Consider the following 17,204-nt stretch of genomic DNA (forward strand, 5'->3'; position numbering starts at 1 on the left):
AGAAGGAAAGATAAACTGTAGAATGACAGAGGGATGGCAGGAGGGTAACCTGGACTGCAACAGTGAATACACTCGAACATCTACATTTATGGTTATGCTAGGTGTACACAACTGTACTATGTTCTTCGTGTTTCACTGTTGCAGTCATTACATTTGGGTAGAATCCCAAAGCTATGGTTGGGAGGCTGGAGCTAAACAGCATTAGGTGCGGCTATAAGGCCCTGCAGCACGGCAGTGGCAAAGCCTGCCTTGGACTTAGAGTAGAGTGGCAAATGACAATGCTTTGTAAAGGTGTGAACAGAACTCCAAGTAGCAGCCTCTAGAATGTCTTTGGTTGGTACTCCTCTGAGAAAGGCTGTCGAAGCTGCAGCTCTGGTGGAATGAGACCCAATGCCCTTGGGCACAGGTTTACCATGGTGTAAGTAGCAGAAACGGATGCAGTGGCTTATCCACTGAAATTGTCTGCTTTGAGATGGCCTTTCCTTCTGATCCTGCAGCATATGACACTAGTAATTGCTCAGTTTTTCTTAGAGCTTTTGTCCTGCTCCAGTAGAATCTTAGCTATGTCCAAGGAATGCAGAATTCTCTCCCCTTTGTTCAGCGGATTTGGATAAAAAGTTGGCAGATAAATTGTTTGGTTAAGAGCCACACTGGAAACCACCTTAGTCATAAAAGTAGGATTTGTCCTCAGACACTCTGTCTGGGTAAAATATGATAAAAGGCTCTACAGCCATGAGGGCCTGTAGCTCAAACTCTTCTTGCTGAAGTAATTGCTAGTAGCAGAGCAGTCTTCCATGATAACAACTTTATATCAGCGGTAGCAGCTGGTTCAAATGGAGGCAGGGTGAGCTTTTCCAACACAATTGAGGTCCCATGCAGGTAATGGTGATCTTCTAGGAGGCATTAGGTTTTTGGCTCCTCTAAGATACTGCTTTAGTAAAGGATGAGAAAAGAGTTGTGGTTCTGTATTGTAATGAGCCAAAATGGCAGAGGCATGGATTTTGATTGATGAGAAAGATAGGCCTTTGTCAAGCATCTCAGTTAAGTATTGTAATATCTGAGGAATATGTGGTTCTGCTGTATCAGTTCCTTGTGCTTGATTCCAAGCACAGAATCTCTTCCATTTGTCAACATAAGATTTTCTAGTACTAGGCTTTCTGGCTTCCAAAATGACATCCATCACAGCTTTACTGAGAGGTGTCATTCATAGGATTACATGATTAGCCATGCTGCCAGGTTCAGAGTCTGTAGTTGATTGCGCAGGATCTGATTGTTTTGCTGGGACAGTAGTTGTGGTCTTTGAGGCAAGGTTCAAGCTGGATATTGAGACAAATTCCTTAGGATTGGGTATCAGTATTAGCGGGGCCAGCCCGGGGCAATTTTCATCATCTTTGGCTTCTCTTGTCTGAATTTTAGGAGGACCTTGGGTAGAAGAGGCAGAGGAGGAAAGGCATAAACTGACCAGTTTTTCCAACTGAAGAATAGGGCGTCCACTTTCCATGCTTGTCTGTGATAAGTCCTTGTGCAGAATCTTTTCAATTGATAATTTTGAGGAGTGGAAAATAGATGTCTGGGCTCCCCCATTTCTCTGTTATCATGCTGAATACTTGTGGATTTAGTTTCCACTCGTGAGGATCCATAAGGTTTCTGCTTAAATAGTCTGCCAGAGTGTTCTGTTTTCCTGGCAGGAATTGAGCTTGAAGATTTATTTGGTAGGTCAAAGCAGTGTCCCACAGTGCCATGGCTAATCTGCAAAGGGGTATGAGTGTGAGCCCCCTTGCTTCTTTATATACCACATGACTGTGGTGTTGTCAGTCTTCATCAGTAGTTGTCCTGGATGAAGTAAGTCCTTGAAGGCTGTTAGGGCATTTTGAACAGCTAGCATCTCTTCCCGGTTGATATGTAGATGCATTTGATTTGGTGCCCATATGCCCTGAACGCATCTTCCTGCCATGTGGGCCCCCCAGGCATAATCTGATGCGTCTGTTAAGGTTTGGCTAGCAGGGGGTGAAGGGCCGTCCCATGTTTTGGTGACAGGCCTTTGCCCACCATAGAAACTCCTGTTGCAGGCAGGGGATGAGAGGATTCATTGTTTCCAGACTGTGTGAATGCTGACTCCATAACCTTTTTAGGTACCATTGAAGTCTCATATGCAGTCTTGCATATGAAATTAGTAGGATATAGGATGCCATGAAGCCCAGAGCCTGCAGAATTTGTCTTGCAGAAGACTGGGTTTTGGTTGCCATCAGTTTGAAGTAAGTAGTCAGTTGCCTTTGTTTGTCTGGCATGAGGTAAGCCATCCGGGCAGTTGTATGTAAGCTTGCACCCAGGAATGTTATATCTTTTGAGAGGGTACCAGTTGTGATTTCTTTTCGTTTATTATGTACCCAAGGCATGCTAGAAGCCTTTTCACAAATGCCAGGTGTTGTAGAAGGGTGTTCTCGTTCTCTGCTTGAATGAGACAGTAGTCCAAGTAAGGATATATTTAAATACTTCTTTGTTTGCAAAATGCAATTACTGGTGCCATGCACTTTGTAAAGACCCTGGGCGCAATAGATAAGCCAAAGGGCAGTGCAGAGAATTGGTAATGAATTAAGCCAGCCTTGAATCGGAGGTATCTTCTGCACGAGTGTCTTACTGGGACATGCAGGTATGCCTCTTAAGTCTGAAGTCACCAGCCAAGCATTCTTGCCTAGCATGGGCAGAAACTGTTGCAAAGTGAGAATTTCGAATTTTGGAATGTCCATGTATGTGTTCAAAATAGATAAATCCAGTATTGGCCGCCAGACCTTGTCCTTTCTGGGTACCAAGAACAGTCTTGAGTAAAAACCTTGTCCTTTTTCCTGTTCTGGTATTGTATGAATAGCCCCCATATCCATGAGGGACATAACCTGTTTCTGTGCCTCTGCCCACTGTTTTTCTGGCAGGTCTGGCCAACCATTTGTCACTGGCAGTGTGTGGAAATGGAAACTGTATCCCTGTGATACGATGTTCAGTACCCACTTGTCCTGGGTTATTAACTGCCAATTTTGAGCAAAAAGTGCTAACTTTCCCCCTATGGGTGCTGCCAAAAGATAAGTGCTTGGTGTAGGCAGAGGGAAGTCACTGGGATTGCTTTCTGTAGGTTTGCGCTTTATCTCCTCCAGATCTGGAGGTGGATGCATCCCATTGCTTTTACCTGTATGAGTCTTGAGCCTGGTACCTGGAACCTTTAGGGCGTCCGGATTTGCCCCTTTGAGCTCTGTCTGACACAGGAAAGGACCAATTTTTTTGTAGGCCAGTGTCTACTGAATCTAGGTGGCTGCACTTGTAAGAAATCTTTAACAGTTTGCATAGACTTAGCTTTGTCTTCCATTTTCTTTAAAACCTCTTCTGCCTTAATACCAAACAGAGAATCATGCTGTAAAGGTGCATCTAGCAATTTAGCTTCAACATGATCAGGCAAATTTTGTTCCTTTAACCAGGCATGCCTCCTAATCACAGATCCAGTAACTGCTACCCTGCAGGAGGCCTCTAAAGAATCAAAACCACATTGCAAAGTATGCTTTCCAACTTGTTCAGCTGCATGCAATAATTCCTGCAATTCCTTATTTTCTGCACATTCTGAAATCAACATAATTTTCTGTTTCAGCAATCCCTTAACCTGTTGTTGGTAATTAAGCATATGAAATTGACAGTTTAAGGCCCTGATTACCAAGGTTGCAGATGTATAAATCTTTTTTCCCCATCTGTCCAGTGCCCTTGAATCTCTGTCGGAGGGGGTAGGGGTTTTTTGCTGTTGAGGCCTTAACTCCCTTTGGGCCCTGTGAAATAGTTTCAGGATCAGCAGCAGGGTTTCTAAATAAAAATGTATGAGAATCAGGAACCCTGTAATACCGGTCAGGCTTACTGGGAGAAGGAGGTAGAGAGTCAGGGGTCAGGCTTGACTCCGGAAAAACATCATCCACAATGCCTAACGGGGAATGGCTAAAGGTTTGTGCTGAGGGAGGAGGAGGAAATCCCTCAGCCTCTTTGATTGTAAGTCTTGACTCTCCCAGTGAAAATGCTCCCTCAAAGTATGCAAGGTTTCTCCAAATGAAGAATCCTCAGGAGGAGATGCAAATGGAATAGACTCCTCAGCATCAGAATCCATCATTCCTGATCAGAAGAGGAATCAGAAGAAAGATTCATAGTCAGTGTCTTGCCTAGGCCTCTTATCTGGAGGGGGATGGGCACCCCTGATCAAGGTAATAAGGTCTTCAACCATTCTGATCATCTGTTTTTTAGGCATAGAGGCCTGTGCACGTGGCTCAGGCGTTGTTTTTTTTTGTTTTAGAAGGTGTCTTTGCCTTTGGTTTTTGCAGCTTTCATCGGTTTGATATAAAAATGTTAAGGTCTGAATACACCCTCAGAAGCCGGTGCCTGCTCAGCGGCTCCGGATCCATCCGAGGGAGATACATCCGTCGGTCCAATACCTTGAGTGTCTTGTGGCATGCCGGACTCCACATGGGTGACGGTAGAGGCCTACGACTCGAAGGTAGTGGGTATTAGGGGCTGTGAAAGCGCCTCACTGAGTACCGGCGAACCGGCGACTGGCTTAGAAGCTTTGTCGTCGGTTTTGGATCTCTACTGCCTTTCTCTGTCCTTTTCTTTGCGTTTTACTCCAGTAGTCTGATTGCTACCTGACATCTCTAGGTAGTTAAATCTGTTTCCAAAATACTTGGACGCAAAAATATACCGACGCTTAATAGTGCGTTGGTTAAATCTAGCACAAAACCGACAGCCAGGCACGTTGTGATCAGGGCCTAGGCAAGGAATACAGTATAAATGGAAATCCTTATGAGGTATTTGCTTCCCACAAGTAATACAATTAACTTTTTCTGACATCGGTAAAAAGCAAGAAAAAAAGTTTCCCCAACGGGGTACTTAACTTTATTGAAGACTTCGGTTCTGAAACTCAAACGCGAATATTTCAGTAGTCGGCCGACTGGCACTTGTGAAATGCTTCTGCTTCGGGCACCGCGCAAGAAAGACTAAAGAAAATGGCGTCGGCTGCATGTTTTATACCCCTGACAACCTGACGTCATGGAAGAGAAGACAACAACCGACGCAGGACCCGAGACTTTGGAATTCAGGCCGACTGAGGGTAACCTGCCAGCAGATTACCCAAACATAATGACTGCAACATTGAAACACTAAGAACATCCTCTTCTGCACTTCAGTCATATCTGAGGCTTCCAAGTTAAAGTGATCTTTCATCTTGTTGATTGTTTCCTAAAAAGTTAAACACTCCACTGGGGAGTCAGGCTCAACAGAGCCTTCTTCTGGAGATCCATATCTTGGGGGGGGGGGGGGTCTGAGAGGAGTAGTAGAGGGGAAACCTCTGAGGAAGACAGTTCCTCCTCTTCCAGTTGTTCTACCCTCCTTTCAGGCATGGGTCTAGAACTTAGGCGGGGAGGAGCAGTGCTAGGGGATTCTATAGTAGTAGGCCTAAGGGCTACAAAGGTATTAAACTCTGGCTGAAGGCCTTCCAATCGGGCATGCTTTCAGAAGCAGGAGATGAATGTTTTGTTTTTTTCTTAAGAGGCCTAAACTGGTGTCGGTCTGGGCAAAGGCCTCGGTTTAGACGTAGGGAATGGAGGTGGCAGAATCCGACGTACCCACAGAAAGCTCTGGACCCCCCCCCCCCGGAGTCTAAAGTAGATGCCAGTATAGCCTCTATGGACATGCCGTCTGCTCAAGATTGTGCGGCTTCCTCAGAGGTATCCGCTTTATCCAGATTAGTGGAAGCCAAATCCTCTGTCAGGCCGATGTCTGCCACAGACTGAGGAATGGCTGGTAGAGGTGCAGCTAAAGAAGCAGGCCACAAGGTCTTGGCCCTCTTATTAGGCAGTTCAGACGGGGTGTCGGACACGGCGTCCATCCCCAACACTATTTGTTTTAACCGCTGGTTTTCAAAGTACAGATGTAAGGCCTGTAAATGGCAACATAAGGTCCTAGGGATGAACAACTGACAAACAGTGCAGCTCTCATGGGTGTCTGTGGGGAGTATGGCGACCACACTTACACTTGCCCTTTCCGGATGACACTAAATGACTAAGAAATAGCAGTAAGACTGAAAGGATTCCCAACGGGGTACTCAACTGAATTTTCTTGATCAGACGTCCGAGAGAAGCAGGAGCAACTGGTGTGCAACTGCCGGCTGAAAGGTTTTGACGGCTGTTGTGTGCATATGTCACTTTTATGGCCCATGTTCGATGCACGTAGAGGGACTAAAAATCTTTGGAATCCTGGCTGGACGAATTAGAGAAGGGTAAACCCACATGTAGAATACGGCAACATGGAACAGAAGGACATTAACACAACCCTCACACGCCTTCTTAATCTGCCTTACACAGTCAAAAGAAAATCTGTTTGTTGACATGAATATCCCAACTAATACGTGCAGCTTTAGTGCCAGTCAGTTATGAAAAATATGTGCATCACACTGCTTGTATTGTCTTACCTTCTTCAGGCATCTGCTTATTCTGAGAAAGAATGCCAAGGAGAACCGGATTTTTCCAGACACCACCTTCCCTGGTAATATCAACCAAAGACTGCAGGTCATCATTGCCAAATTCCAACAGGGCATCATGTGATTCCTAAATAAGAGACCATAATTTTCATTTCAACTGCTAGCATAACTCAGATACTCAAAATGAGTACATCTTAAAATTATTCATAAACTACCACTCTGCCAGTAGTATCAATAACATACCTTTAAACCAACTTTACAGCTTAATGCTGCGATTGATAACACTTGCGAAATTACTAGATTGCCATTACTACACTGCCATCATTTTCAGGAATCCTCTGTCATTCAGAAACGTACAAATTTTAAGTACAGTTAGAAACGTAACAAATTTCAAGTACATTAACAGTACTACAAGAAATTTTGTTAAAGGACTACCTCCACAAAAAGTGGGAGGCCCCAGGAATCTCCAAACCATTTTCTAGTCCCTTAACGCAATCAAAGAGAATGGCATTGCTTGGTTACTTTCTCCCTCTTTGTAACCAAGTTATCCAATTGCATGCAACACACACGGACTATGAACACAATTTTGGAAGAGGCATTTTTACAAATACTAAAAACATTCAGTTAGACTGCCAAGAGCAGCAGACCCAAACTCAAGGACTACTGTAGGTTAAATAAAGGACAGGATGACATTTGGGAACTCCTAACAACTAAATAATTCAGTGGCAAATAAATGTTTTCTGGATCTGGAAAATAGTAACTGTCTTGCAGATAGCCAAGAGGATTAAGGATAGGAGTTGCTAATGAACTACTACTTGTACTCCAGGATCCAATTACTTCAGTCTCCATTTGTTTTCTGTGACTGAGCAAGTCACTTAACCAGACAGCACTCTCAGGAGGAGCCAGAAAACGGTCCATTTGGATCGGTGCTCTACCCTGGTTAGCAAATACAAACAGTACACTGTAGATCAAAAGTAGACATAAAAGTTCTGGATATGACACTACATAGTCCACCAAGGAGCAGGGAGTGCTGGTCCTTGGTCACTATCCAACTCTGAGTGGCTCTGTGGTGCTCATAAAAAGTACATATTACAGCAGCATACTTACAACAGTACAATCATACATAAGACATTAAACTGGAGGCAGACAGCAGTCTTCTGGCTAGACTTGCATAATGGTCATATGTTTACTGGAAGAGAGCAAGGCTATCCACCTACACCACTTGAACCTGAGGATACTAAAACCAAAATCTTCCAAATGATTCACCCATATCTCAAAGCTGAGAACAAGGGTCCCCTTCCTTTGAGTCAGCAGCTTGCAGTGTACGGATCTCTGGTCACATGGATTAAAGTCTGCTACCTGTTGGCCAAATCATACAGAGAATGCTAGGATGCCTTTATGAGCATTTCTCATAAGAATAGGATTATAGGAAAGGCAAAGAAGTCCTAGTTGTCCTAGTTCCATGTGAATGAGGATGCACTGCTGAACAAGACTGAATCAAGGAGCCTGAACAAAACTTTTTCACCTGGCATTTTTGTGCTGCAAGCAGGTCTGTTTGAATTTACTTCACAGATCTAATCTTCATAAATATTTATACCTAACACTTATAATTAAAAGTAACTTCCCTGCTTCTAATAAGGAGCTTTGCTGGCTGGAGGTGTAGAATGCTTGCAGGTTTAAGTAAAGACTGCTAGGTTCCAAAGTATCATACAAATCTTGCAGAGAAGTACTCCTTGCCTGTTGATGTACACCATTTGCCCATGACTAAATGAAGCTTGTGGTACCAAGTTATTGGTAGATGCAGAGGGCACTGGGCGCAGTCATCCTTCTCAAGCTTGCCACTCCTGTTTATCAATTTTTCTTCAGATGATCCTTGCAAACTAAACGTGTCTGAGAAATCTGACTACTGACACCCCAGCCAAACAAATTCAAACCATGCTCACAATTTTAGGCCTACATAAGCTTTTAGAACTTGTTGACAAACTGCACAATCACAGAAAAGCAATTTTCTTTGTAAGCAAGAGCTCAAGGAAGGGCCAGAGCTCTACACCTACAGTACCTCTGAAAATATAAAATAGTGAATTAAACTGGTGCCATCTTCACAGACCTTGCTAAAAGACTGACAATGTTTCATATCACCCACAGATCAGACTATGTGCTAGCAAATGACTAAGAAATAAAAAGTTCGGTTTCAAACAAGAATGGCTGGCTGAAGTTTATAGTTAAGTTAAAAAGGTGGAAGAGGCTTGGACATAGCTGAGGGTGATCAAAAAAATTAAGATGCTGTGCATTAGGTGCTGTTCCCAAAATGCTGTTGGCTATGGAGGCCACTGTAGGAGGATCACAATAAATCATAATTCCAAGGTTATAATGCTTTGTGAAGATCTGGACAGATGACCAGGTATCTGCTTCCAAAAAGTACAGTTTTGTACCTACCATAAATGTAGATGTTCGAGTGCTAATACAGCTGCAGTCATAAAAGATGGGTTCTCCTGCCGTCAGGCGGGTCCTCGGTTGGCCGAATTCCAAAGTCTAGGTCCGTCGTCGCTTCTTCCCTGACATCAGTGCGACAGGGGTAAAGGAACCAGCAGACGCCATTTTCTTCAGTTTTTCTTGCCCCAGATGTCAGGTGCCCCCAGAAGGAAGGCAATAATAAATTAGTGTGATAATGCAGTGCTATATAATCAAAATACAGTAGTTGCAAGCAAATACATCATAAATGAAAACCCCAATCAGGTTGTATGAGGATGTGTTAGCCTATAGGCCTGTTTCAAGAGGGGGAGGAGGGAGGGAAACCTGGACTGCAGCTGTATTAGCACTCGAACATCTACATTTATGGTAGGTACAAAACTGTACTATGCTCAAAGTGCATACGGCTGCAGTCATAACAGATGGGTAGAATCCCAAAGCCTAAGAAAGGGGTGGTAGGGACTAGTTGGAACTAGGAGGAGCCAAAATGCCCTGCAAGACTGCAGTGGCAAGGCCTGCTCTAGATTTGGAGTATAATGGTAGGTTGTACTGCTTGCAGAAGGTATACACATAACTCCAAGTGGCTGCTTCCAAAATATCCTTGGTAGGAACTCCTCTGAGGAAGGCTGCAGAGGTGGCTGTGGCCCTGGTGGAATGAGTTCTAATGCCTGTAGGAACAGTTTTGCCATGAAAGGAATAGCAAAAACGTATGCAGTGGGCTATCCATTTTGAGATTCTCTGTTTGGAAATTGGATTCCCTTGAGCTCCTACCTACTAAGAGCTGTTCTGATTTTCTGAAAGGCTTTGTTCTGTCCAAATAACGCAGCTGCCTGTGGATGTCCAAGGAATGTAGTAATCTCTCCCCTTTGTTTTGAGGATTAGGATAAAAAGTAGGTAAATGTATGGCCTGATTTAAAGCTACCCTGGATACCACTTTAGGCATAAAGGATGGGTTGGTTCGTAAGGAAACTCTGTCCTGATGGAAGATGATAAAAGGCTTGACAGCCATGAGAGCCTGTAGTTCTGAAACTCTACGAGCTGAGGTGATAGCCAGAAGGAAAGCTGTTTTCCAGGACAAATATTGCAAATCTGAGGAGGCAGCTGGCTCAAAAGGAGGCAAGGTCAACTTTTCCAGAATGAAATTAAGATCCTAAGCAGGTATTGGTTGTTTCCTTGGAGGCCTTAAATTCTTTGCCCCTCTGAGGAACTGTCTTAAGACAGGGTGAGAGAATAAAGGTGGATCAGTGTTGTATTCTGCCAAAATGGCTGAGGCATGTATTTTGATGGAGGAGAAAGAAAGTCCACTGCTTAGCAGTTCAGCCAAATATTGTAGTATTTGAGGTAAATTCAGTTTTCCAGGATCCTGCCCCTTTTTCTCATTCCAGACACAAAAACGTTTCCATTTTGCGGAGTAAGCTTTTCTAGTGGATGGCCTTCTGGCCTCCAAAATGACATCCTGCACCTCCTTGGAGAGTAGGGCCTGTTGAGATTCTAAGGCATCTTCCATGCGGCTAGATTGAGTGTTTTTAGCTGGCTGTGAAGAGTTTTGCAACTGTGCTGAGTCAGAAGAGGCATTAGAGGCAGGGTCCATGGAGGGGAATGCGTCAGGCTCCTCAGGAGTGGGTACCAGTGTTGCCTTGGCCAGTCCGGAGCAATGAGCATCATCTTTGGTCTGTCTACTTTGGTCTTTAATAGAACTTTGGGCAACAGAGGAAGAGGAGGAAAGGCATAAACTGTCATTGAAATCCAACTGAAAGAAAGAGCGTCCACTCTCCAGGCCTTTGGATGGAAGATCCTTGAGCAGAATTTTAATTATTGATTTTTGTGGGAGGCAAAGAGATCTATGTCTGGCCTTCCCCATTCTTGGATTATTTCTGTAAAAACTTTTGGATGCAATTTCCATTCGTGTGGATCTGTCATATTCCTGCTTAGGTTGTCTGCCAGCGTGTTTTCCTTGCCTGGCAAGTACTGTGCTTGTAGTTCCATTTGTAAGTCCATGGCCATGTTCCAAAGTGACATGGCCAGTCTGCATAGGGGGTAAGAATGTGTTCCTCCCTGTTTATGTACCACATAACTGTGGTGTTGTCCGTTCTCATCAATACTTGACCTGGTTGTAGAAGGTCCTTGAAAGCTATAATAGCATTTATTACTGCTAGCATTTCTTTCTGATTGATGTGAAGGTGCTTTTCTTTTTGGGACCATTTGCCCTGAATGTACCGATCTGTCATGTGCGCCCCCCAGGCGTAGTCCGAGGCGTCTGTTGTGATGACTTGATTTGCTTGAGGCTTGCTGAATGGAAGACCTGTGTTTGATTGACATGCTTGAGCTCACCACAGAAATTTTTTTTGCAGACATGGAATTAGTGGTATTATTGTTTCCAAACTGTGGCTGTGCTGAAACCATATGTTTTTCAGGTACCATTGTAATTTCCTCATGTGCAGCTTTGCACATGGGATTAGTAAGATGCAAGATGCCATGAATCCCAGAGCCTGCAGGATTTTCCTTGCAGTCAGCCTGGTGCAATTTGCTAGTGTTCTGAAATATTGTATTAGTTGCCCCTGCTTCTCTGGCATGAGGTAGGCCATCTGGGTGTTTGTGTCTAAATTGGCACCCAGGAAAATTATCTTCCGAGAGGGTATTAGCCTTGATTTCTTTTTGTTGACTGTGTATCCCAGAGATTTCAATAACATTATTACATAAGCCAGATGTTTCAGAAGAATATGCTTGCTGTCTGCTTGGATCAGGCAGTCGTCCAAATAGGGGAATATTTGTATCCCTTGAAGTCTGCAGTATGTAATTACTGATGCCAGGCATTTTGTGAATACTCTGGGCGCAGTAGATAAGCCAAAGGGCAATGCAGAGAATTGATAATGGGTTGAACCTGCAAGAAATCTGAGGTACCTTCTGCAATTCTGTCTGATTGGGACATGCAGGTATGCCTCCTTGAGGTCCAATGTTACCAGCCAAGACTCCTTGCCCAGCAAGGGAAGAAGTTGCTGTAGAGTGAGCATCTTATTTATTTATTTTATTTTACATTTGTTAACCGGGAGAGTCCGACTGGATACATGTCCATTTTCAGCGGAGGCCCGGGGAGAAAAGCTCCAAGTACGTAACAGACATATGAACATTGTTAATGCAAAAAAAGGAAGATAGTTGAGTTCTAAATACAATATAAAGATACATCACATCTTGGGAAAAAAAAACAACAGCAGCATATAAAAAAAACATAGGTCAGTTACAAAGGCGAGGCGCCTTGTTAAAAAACGGTTAAGGATAGTGAGGTAAGAGAAGGGTAAATGATAGTGGTTAATCAGGTTTGGAACAGGGACATTGCCAGAGAGTATTGAGATGGGGTTTAAGCTTTTTTTTGAATTGTAGGAGTGAGGGTTCTGAGGTGAGCATGGTCGGTAGGGAGTCTTGAATTTTGGTACGAGTAGAAATGTGTTTAGGATGAATAAATCCAAAATAGGTCTTCAAACTTTTCCCTTCCTTGGCACCAGAAATAGCCTGGAATAAAAACCTTGACCTTGTTCGTGCGTAGGTACCTCTTGAACAGCTTTCATGTTTATGAGATCTGGAATTTGTTTTTGTGCCTCTGCCCTTTGTGCGGCAGGTTTGGCATGCCTCTCATTTTGGAAGGGTGTGAAAATGGAATTTGTAGCCTCTGTTTATAATGTCCAGGATCCATTTGTCCTTTGTGACAACATGCCAGTTTTTTGAAAATAATGCCAGCTTTCCTCCTAAAGGGGCTGCCATTTGAAACCTGGTTGGCATGCAAAGGGGAAAGTCATTGGGCTTGCTTTCTGAAAGACTGCGAGTTGTCCTCACCACCTCTTTGTCTAGGGGCTTGCCATTGTCTGCCTCTATGCGATCCTTGGGATTGTCCTCTGCCCCTCGGGCACCTGTATCTGCCTCTTTGGGGTCTGTCTGTGGCAGGAAAGGACCAGTTTTTGGAAGGCCAATTTCTACTAAAACGTGGGGGTTGAACCTGTAGAAATTCTTTCACAGTTTGCATTGATTTAGCCTTTTCCTCCATTTTCCTTAATACCTCCTCAGCATTAGCACCAAATAGTACATCCTTTTGAAGTGGAGCATCTAGTAATTTAGCTTTGACATGATCAGGCAAGGCTTGTTCCTCGAGCCAGGCATGCCTACGTATGACTGATCCTGTAACAGCAGCTCTACATGAGGCCTCTAGAGCATCAAAACCACATTGTAAGGTATGCTTACCCACTTGTTCTGCACTATGCATCAAATCCTGCAACTCCTTCAAGTCTGGTTGTTCAGGTTGACATTTTACTCTTCAATTGTGATAACAAAACTGTTGGTATTTTAGCATATGAAACTGACAGTTTAAGGCCCTCATGGATAAGGTAGCCGAGGTATATACCTTTTTCCCCCACTTTTCTAAGGATCTGGAATCTCTCTCGGAGGGCAATGGATTTTTTGCAATGGAGGCCTTAACTCCCTTGGGGCCCTGTGAGATGGTTTCTGGGTCAGCAGCATGGCTTTTGTAAAGAAATTGGTGCGAGTCAGGAACCCTGTAGTACCTGTCAGGCTTAACCGGAGCTGGGGGTAGAGAGTCCAGGTTAAGGCAGGCCTCCGAGTAAACATCATCTAGTATGTCCAAGACAGGAGGTATAGCCAGAAGCCTAATGCTGAGGTAACAAGAGAAATTCCCTGAGCTTTTTCTTGGAATCTGAATAATCCTGGCCTTCCCAGTAGTGTTCCCTTAAGGTATGCAAAGTTTCCCCAAATGAGTAATCCTCAGGGAGGGATACAGAAGGGATGGACTCCTCCGCATCAGAGTCTTCAAAAGGGGAGTAAGAATGTTCCTCATCATCAGAGTGCTCTGAAATAATGGAGCCCTGGTCAGAGGAGGGGGAATCTTCCTCCACTCTGGGCCTTTTGTCTGGTGGGGGCTGAGAACCTCTGATAAGTAATTAAATCCTCAGCCATTTTAAACATCTGTTTCTTAGGCATGGGGCCTGTAGATGGGCCCTGTGTAGCTGGTCTCTTAGGGTGCAAGGATGCTTTAGACTTTGTGAAAGCCTTGATGGAGAAAGAAGAGGAAGGTCTGAAGATACCTTGAGTGGAGGTGGACCTGTCCACATTCTGAGTTTCAACTCCAAGAGTGGCTTCGGTATCTGTAGTCGGGGTGTGGGTCGAGGAGCCTGCGACCTCGTGTACAGCAGACACCGTCAAAGAAGTGTCGTCGGTAATCAGGGGATGCGTAGGCGCCTCACTGAGAACCGGACCATGTGTAGTCGGCTTTGGCGTGGTGTCGGTAGAGGCCACGGACCTCGTGTGTCGGTCCTTGTCTTTGCATTTTTGACACAAAACCGGAGTCGGAGTATCCGACGACATAGTATAGTTAAATGCTTTCCCAAAATAATGCTGGGCGAATTCCGCCCGATGCTTAATAGTGCGTTTGTTGAATGTAGCACAAAAGCGACAGACCGAGACGTCGTGGTCTGGGTCTAAACAAGGTATACAGAGGGAATGGAAATCCTTATGCAGTATTTGCTTCCCACAAGAAATACAATTATTAACTTTGTCTGACATCGGTCTGAGGCAAGAAAAGTTTCCCCAACGGGGTACTTAAGTTTTAAGAAGACTTCGGTTTCCAAATTTTGTAATTTCAGGAGCTGGCCGACCGGCACTTGCAAACTGCTTCTGCTTCGGGCACCACGCGGCAAGAAAGACTGAAGAAAATGTCGTCGGCTGGTTCCTTTATACCCCTGTCGCACTGACGTCAGGGAAGAAGCGACGACAACAGACGCCGGACCTAGACTTTGGAATTCGGACAACCGAGGACCTGCCTGACGGCAGGAGAACCCATCTGTTATGACTGCAGCTGTATGCACGATGAACATCTTTATGACTGCTGTGGCTCTAGCAGAAAGAGACTTATGCCTGGAAGGAGTAACATGCAGATATAATGAGCTAGCCAATTACAGAGGGTCTGTATTGAGAAGATAAAACAAACTGTTTCCCTTGCACATCTAGGAAATGTAAAGTTCTTTCGTCTCTTGTTTTCGGGTAGGATACATGTGAATGGATAGTTTGGGGCAAGTCTGTTACCACTTTGGACATAAAAGTGTTAAACAGTACAAGAAAGGGCCGTCTACACAAGGGCTTGCGGTGCGGAGATCTTCTGGCAAAAGTAACTGTCACTGAAAACAATTTTCCAGGAACATTTGTCTCAGTGTGATATTAACCTTCTTAGGAGACAGTTGAGATCTGGTGGTGGCCAAAGTTTCTTTGAGGGTGGTGGGGTTAAAGTGCTGGGACCCTACTGATGAACTATTCTAATGGTAAAAGAATAGAAGGAATTCAAAAAGGCAGGCACGTTGAAGATAGCAAACATGCATCTTCATTGAGATATAAGACCATCCTGATCTATAAAGCACTGACACACAGTTGAGGATCACTAAATCAGAACCAGACTTCATTCTCTGGTACCAAAGGAAGAATCTTTTCTATTTTGGTAGGCATGGCTTTCTTCCATCCAGCTTCTCAAGTCTCCATTAAGACATGTGCCTAAAGGGGATGAAAGCTGACCCCCTGTTTTGGGTGAAGGTACACATGCTAAGACAGCAATAGAAGCTCTGTCCTTACAATACTATACAAGAGGGAAAAAAGCATCAGCTTGGTCAAAAAAAAAGCAGAACAGTATTTTTGGACTGCCAACCTCTACCCTCAGTATTATTTTGAAGAGAAGATGGACTGCAGGCAGAGTAGAGAGAAATATGTCTGATCAGCTCATTCAGAAGGTGTCTGTTACCCATTCCCTGCAGCTACCGTCCTGCTGCAAAATTTTGAGTAGTCTTGTCTTTCGCAGAAACCATGCCTATTTTTTAACATATCCCACCTGAGAGTCAAATCCAGAAAATAGAAGTTATGTCCTTACCATAACGTTCCATGTGGAGTGTTCATCTCGCCTTTGTTCTTACACATGGGTTCGGAGCCGATCCTCGGCTCCGTGCCGGCCTCTTGCAAGCTCTGCATCGAGAAGAAGCTCGAGACAATCTAATACCCACAATCCCCCTCTGCCTTTACCTCAGATCTAGTTTGCAAGCAAACCAATCTCCAGAGAGAGCACATTCATGCTTACATCACATATGCACAGAAATAAGAGTCTATACATAACTATATATATAAAAGAAGAAATAGACATATATATATATATATATATATATATATATGTCAACTATGTACATAACATCTGCCAGCAGTAGCAGGATGCTCCCGGCCAGGCATCAAAAGAACGTTCTTCTTAAGGGTGGGAGGGTGGGAATGTAAGAACAAAGGCGAGATGAACACTCCACATGGAATGTTATGGTAAGGACATAACTTCTATATGTGATAGTGTTCAATCTCGCCGTTTGTTCTTACACATGGGTAGCGTCCCTAGCTCCTTGTTCCTGAGGAACTCACAGAAGGACGTTCTTGAGCACAGTGGAACCAAAGGTTGCCCTGTCCCTAGAAGCCTTGTCTACCTTGTAATGAGAAATGAATGTATGTGGCTTAGACCAAGTAGCAGCCGCACAAATAGCGTCTAGTGGTAGGCGGGCTGCATGAGCCAGAGATGTAGACACTGACCTTGTGGAATGTCCCTTTGGTTTGTGTAGGAGAGTTAGATTTGAGGAATCATAGACATAGATTATACAATCCGTTAGCCACTTAGAAAGAGTTCTTTTGGTAACCGCTAGTCCTTTCCTGCTATCAGCAAAGGCCACAAAAAGTTGATCAGTTTTTCTGTGATCTTTTGTTCCATCCAAGTAAAATCTTAGTTGTCTGTGAACATCTAATTTGTGCAACATATACTCCATTTTGTTGGAGTGATTTTTGAAGAAGGTGGGTAATTCAATGGACTGATTAATATTGTTAATAGAACACACTTTAGGGAGGAAGGATGAATTTGTTCGAAGAGAAACTCTGTCAGAGTGAAAGATCAAATAAGGGTGCTTGATGGAGAGAGCCTGAAGTTCAGATACTCGCCTAGCAGAAGTAATGGCTACCAAAAAGAGAGTCTTCCAGGACAAAAATTTTAATGGGCAAGAAGAGGCAGGTTCAAAGGGGGGGCAACATTAATTTGGATAACAACAAGTTTAGACTCCAAGGTGACGTAGGAGATCTGACTGGTGGTCTAATATGAAAAACCCCTTTTAAAAAGGCTTTACAAAGTCTGAGCCATAACAGGAGCCCCACATTCTTCCACATGGAAATTTGAAATGGC

The 17,204-nt window shown here is 44.0% G+C and overlaps 2 protein-coding genes across 2 annotated transcripts in view; both read right to left on the minus strand.

The window, feature by feature from the left end:
- RLF (RLF zinc finger) overlaps window positions 1-17,204 on the minus strand; it is a 1,792,276-nt gene that overhangs the window by 1,373,667 nt on the left and 401,405 nt on the right. The window contains exon 2 of the mRNA XM_044060121.1: window positions 6,485-6,620. Coding sequence (XP_043916056.1) covers window positions 6,485-6,497 — 13 coding nt within the window. The 5' untranslated portion in view covers window positions 6,498-6,620. The remainder of the gene's footprint in view (window positions 1-6,484; window positions 6,621-17,204) is intronic.
- Window positions 1-17,204, minus strand: part of LOC122792326 (cell cycle control protein 50B-like) — a gene marked incomplete in the record, with an annotated part of 1,604,308 nt that overhangs the window by 367,440 nt on the left and 1,219,664 nt on the right.

The sequence above is a fragment of the Protopterus annectens genome, chromosome 1.part2 (assembly GCF_019279795.1).
Source record: "Protopterus annectens isolate FY-2018-M chromosome 1.part2, PAN1.0, whole genome shotgun sequence".
NCBI lineage: Eukaryota > Metazoa > Chordata > Ceratodontiformes > Protopteridae > Protopterus > Protopterus annectens.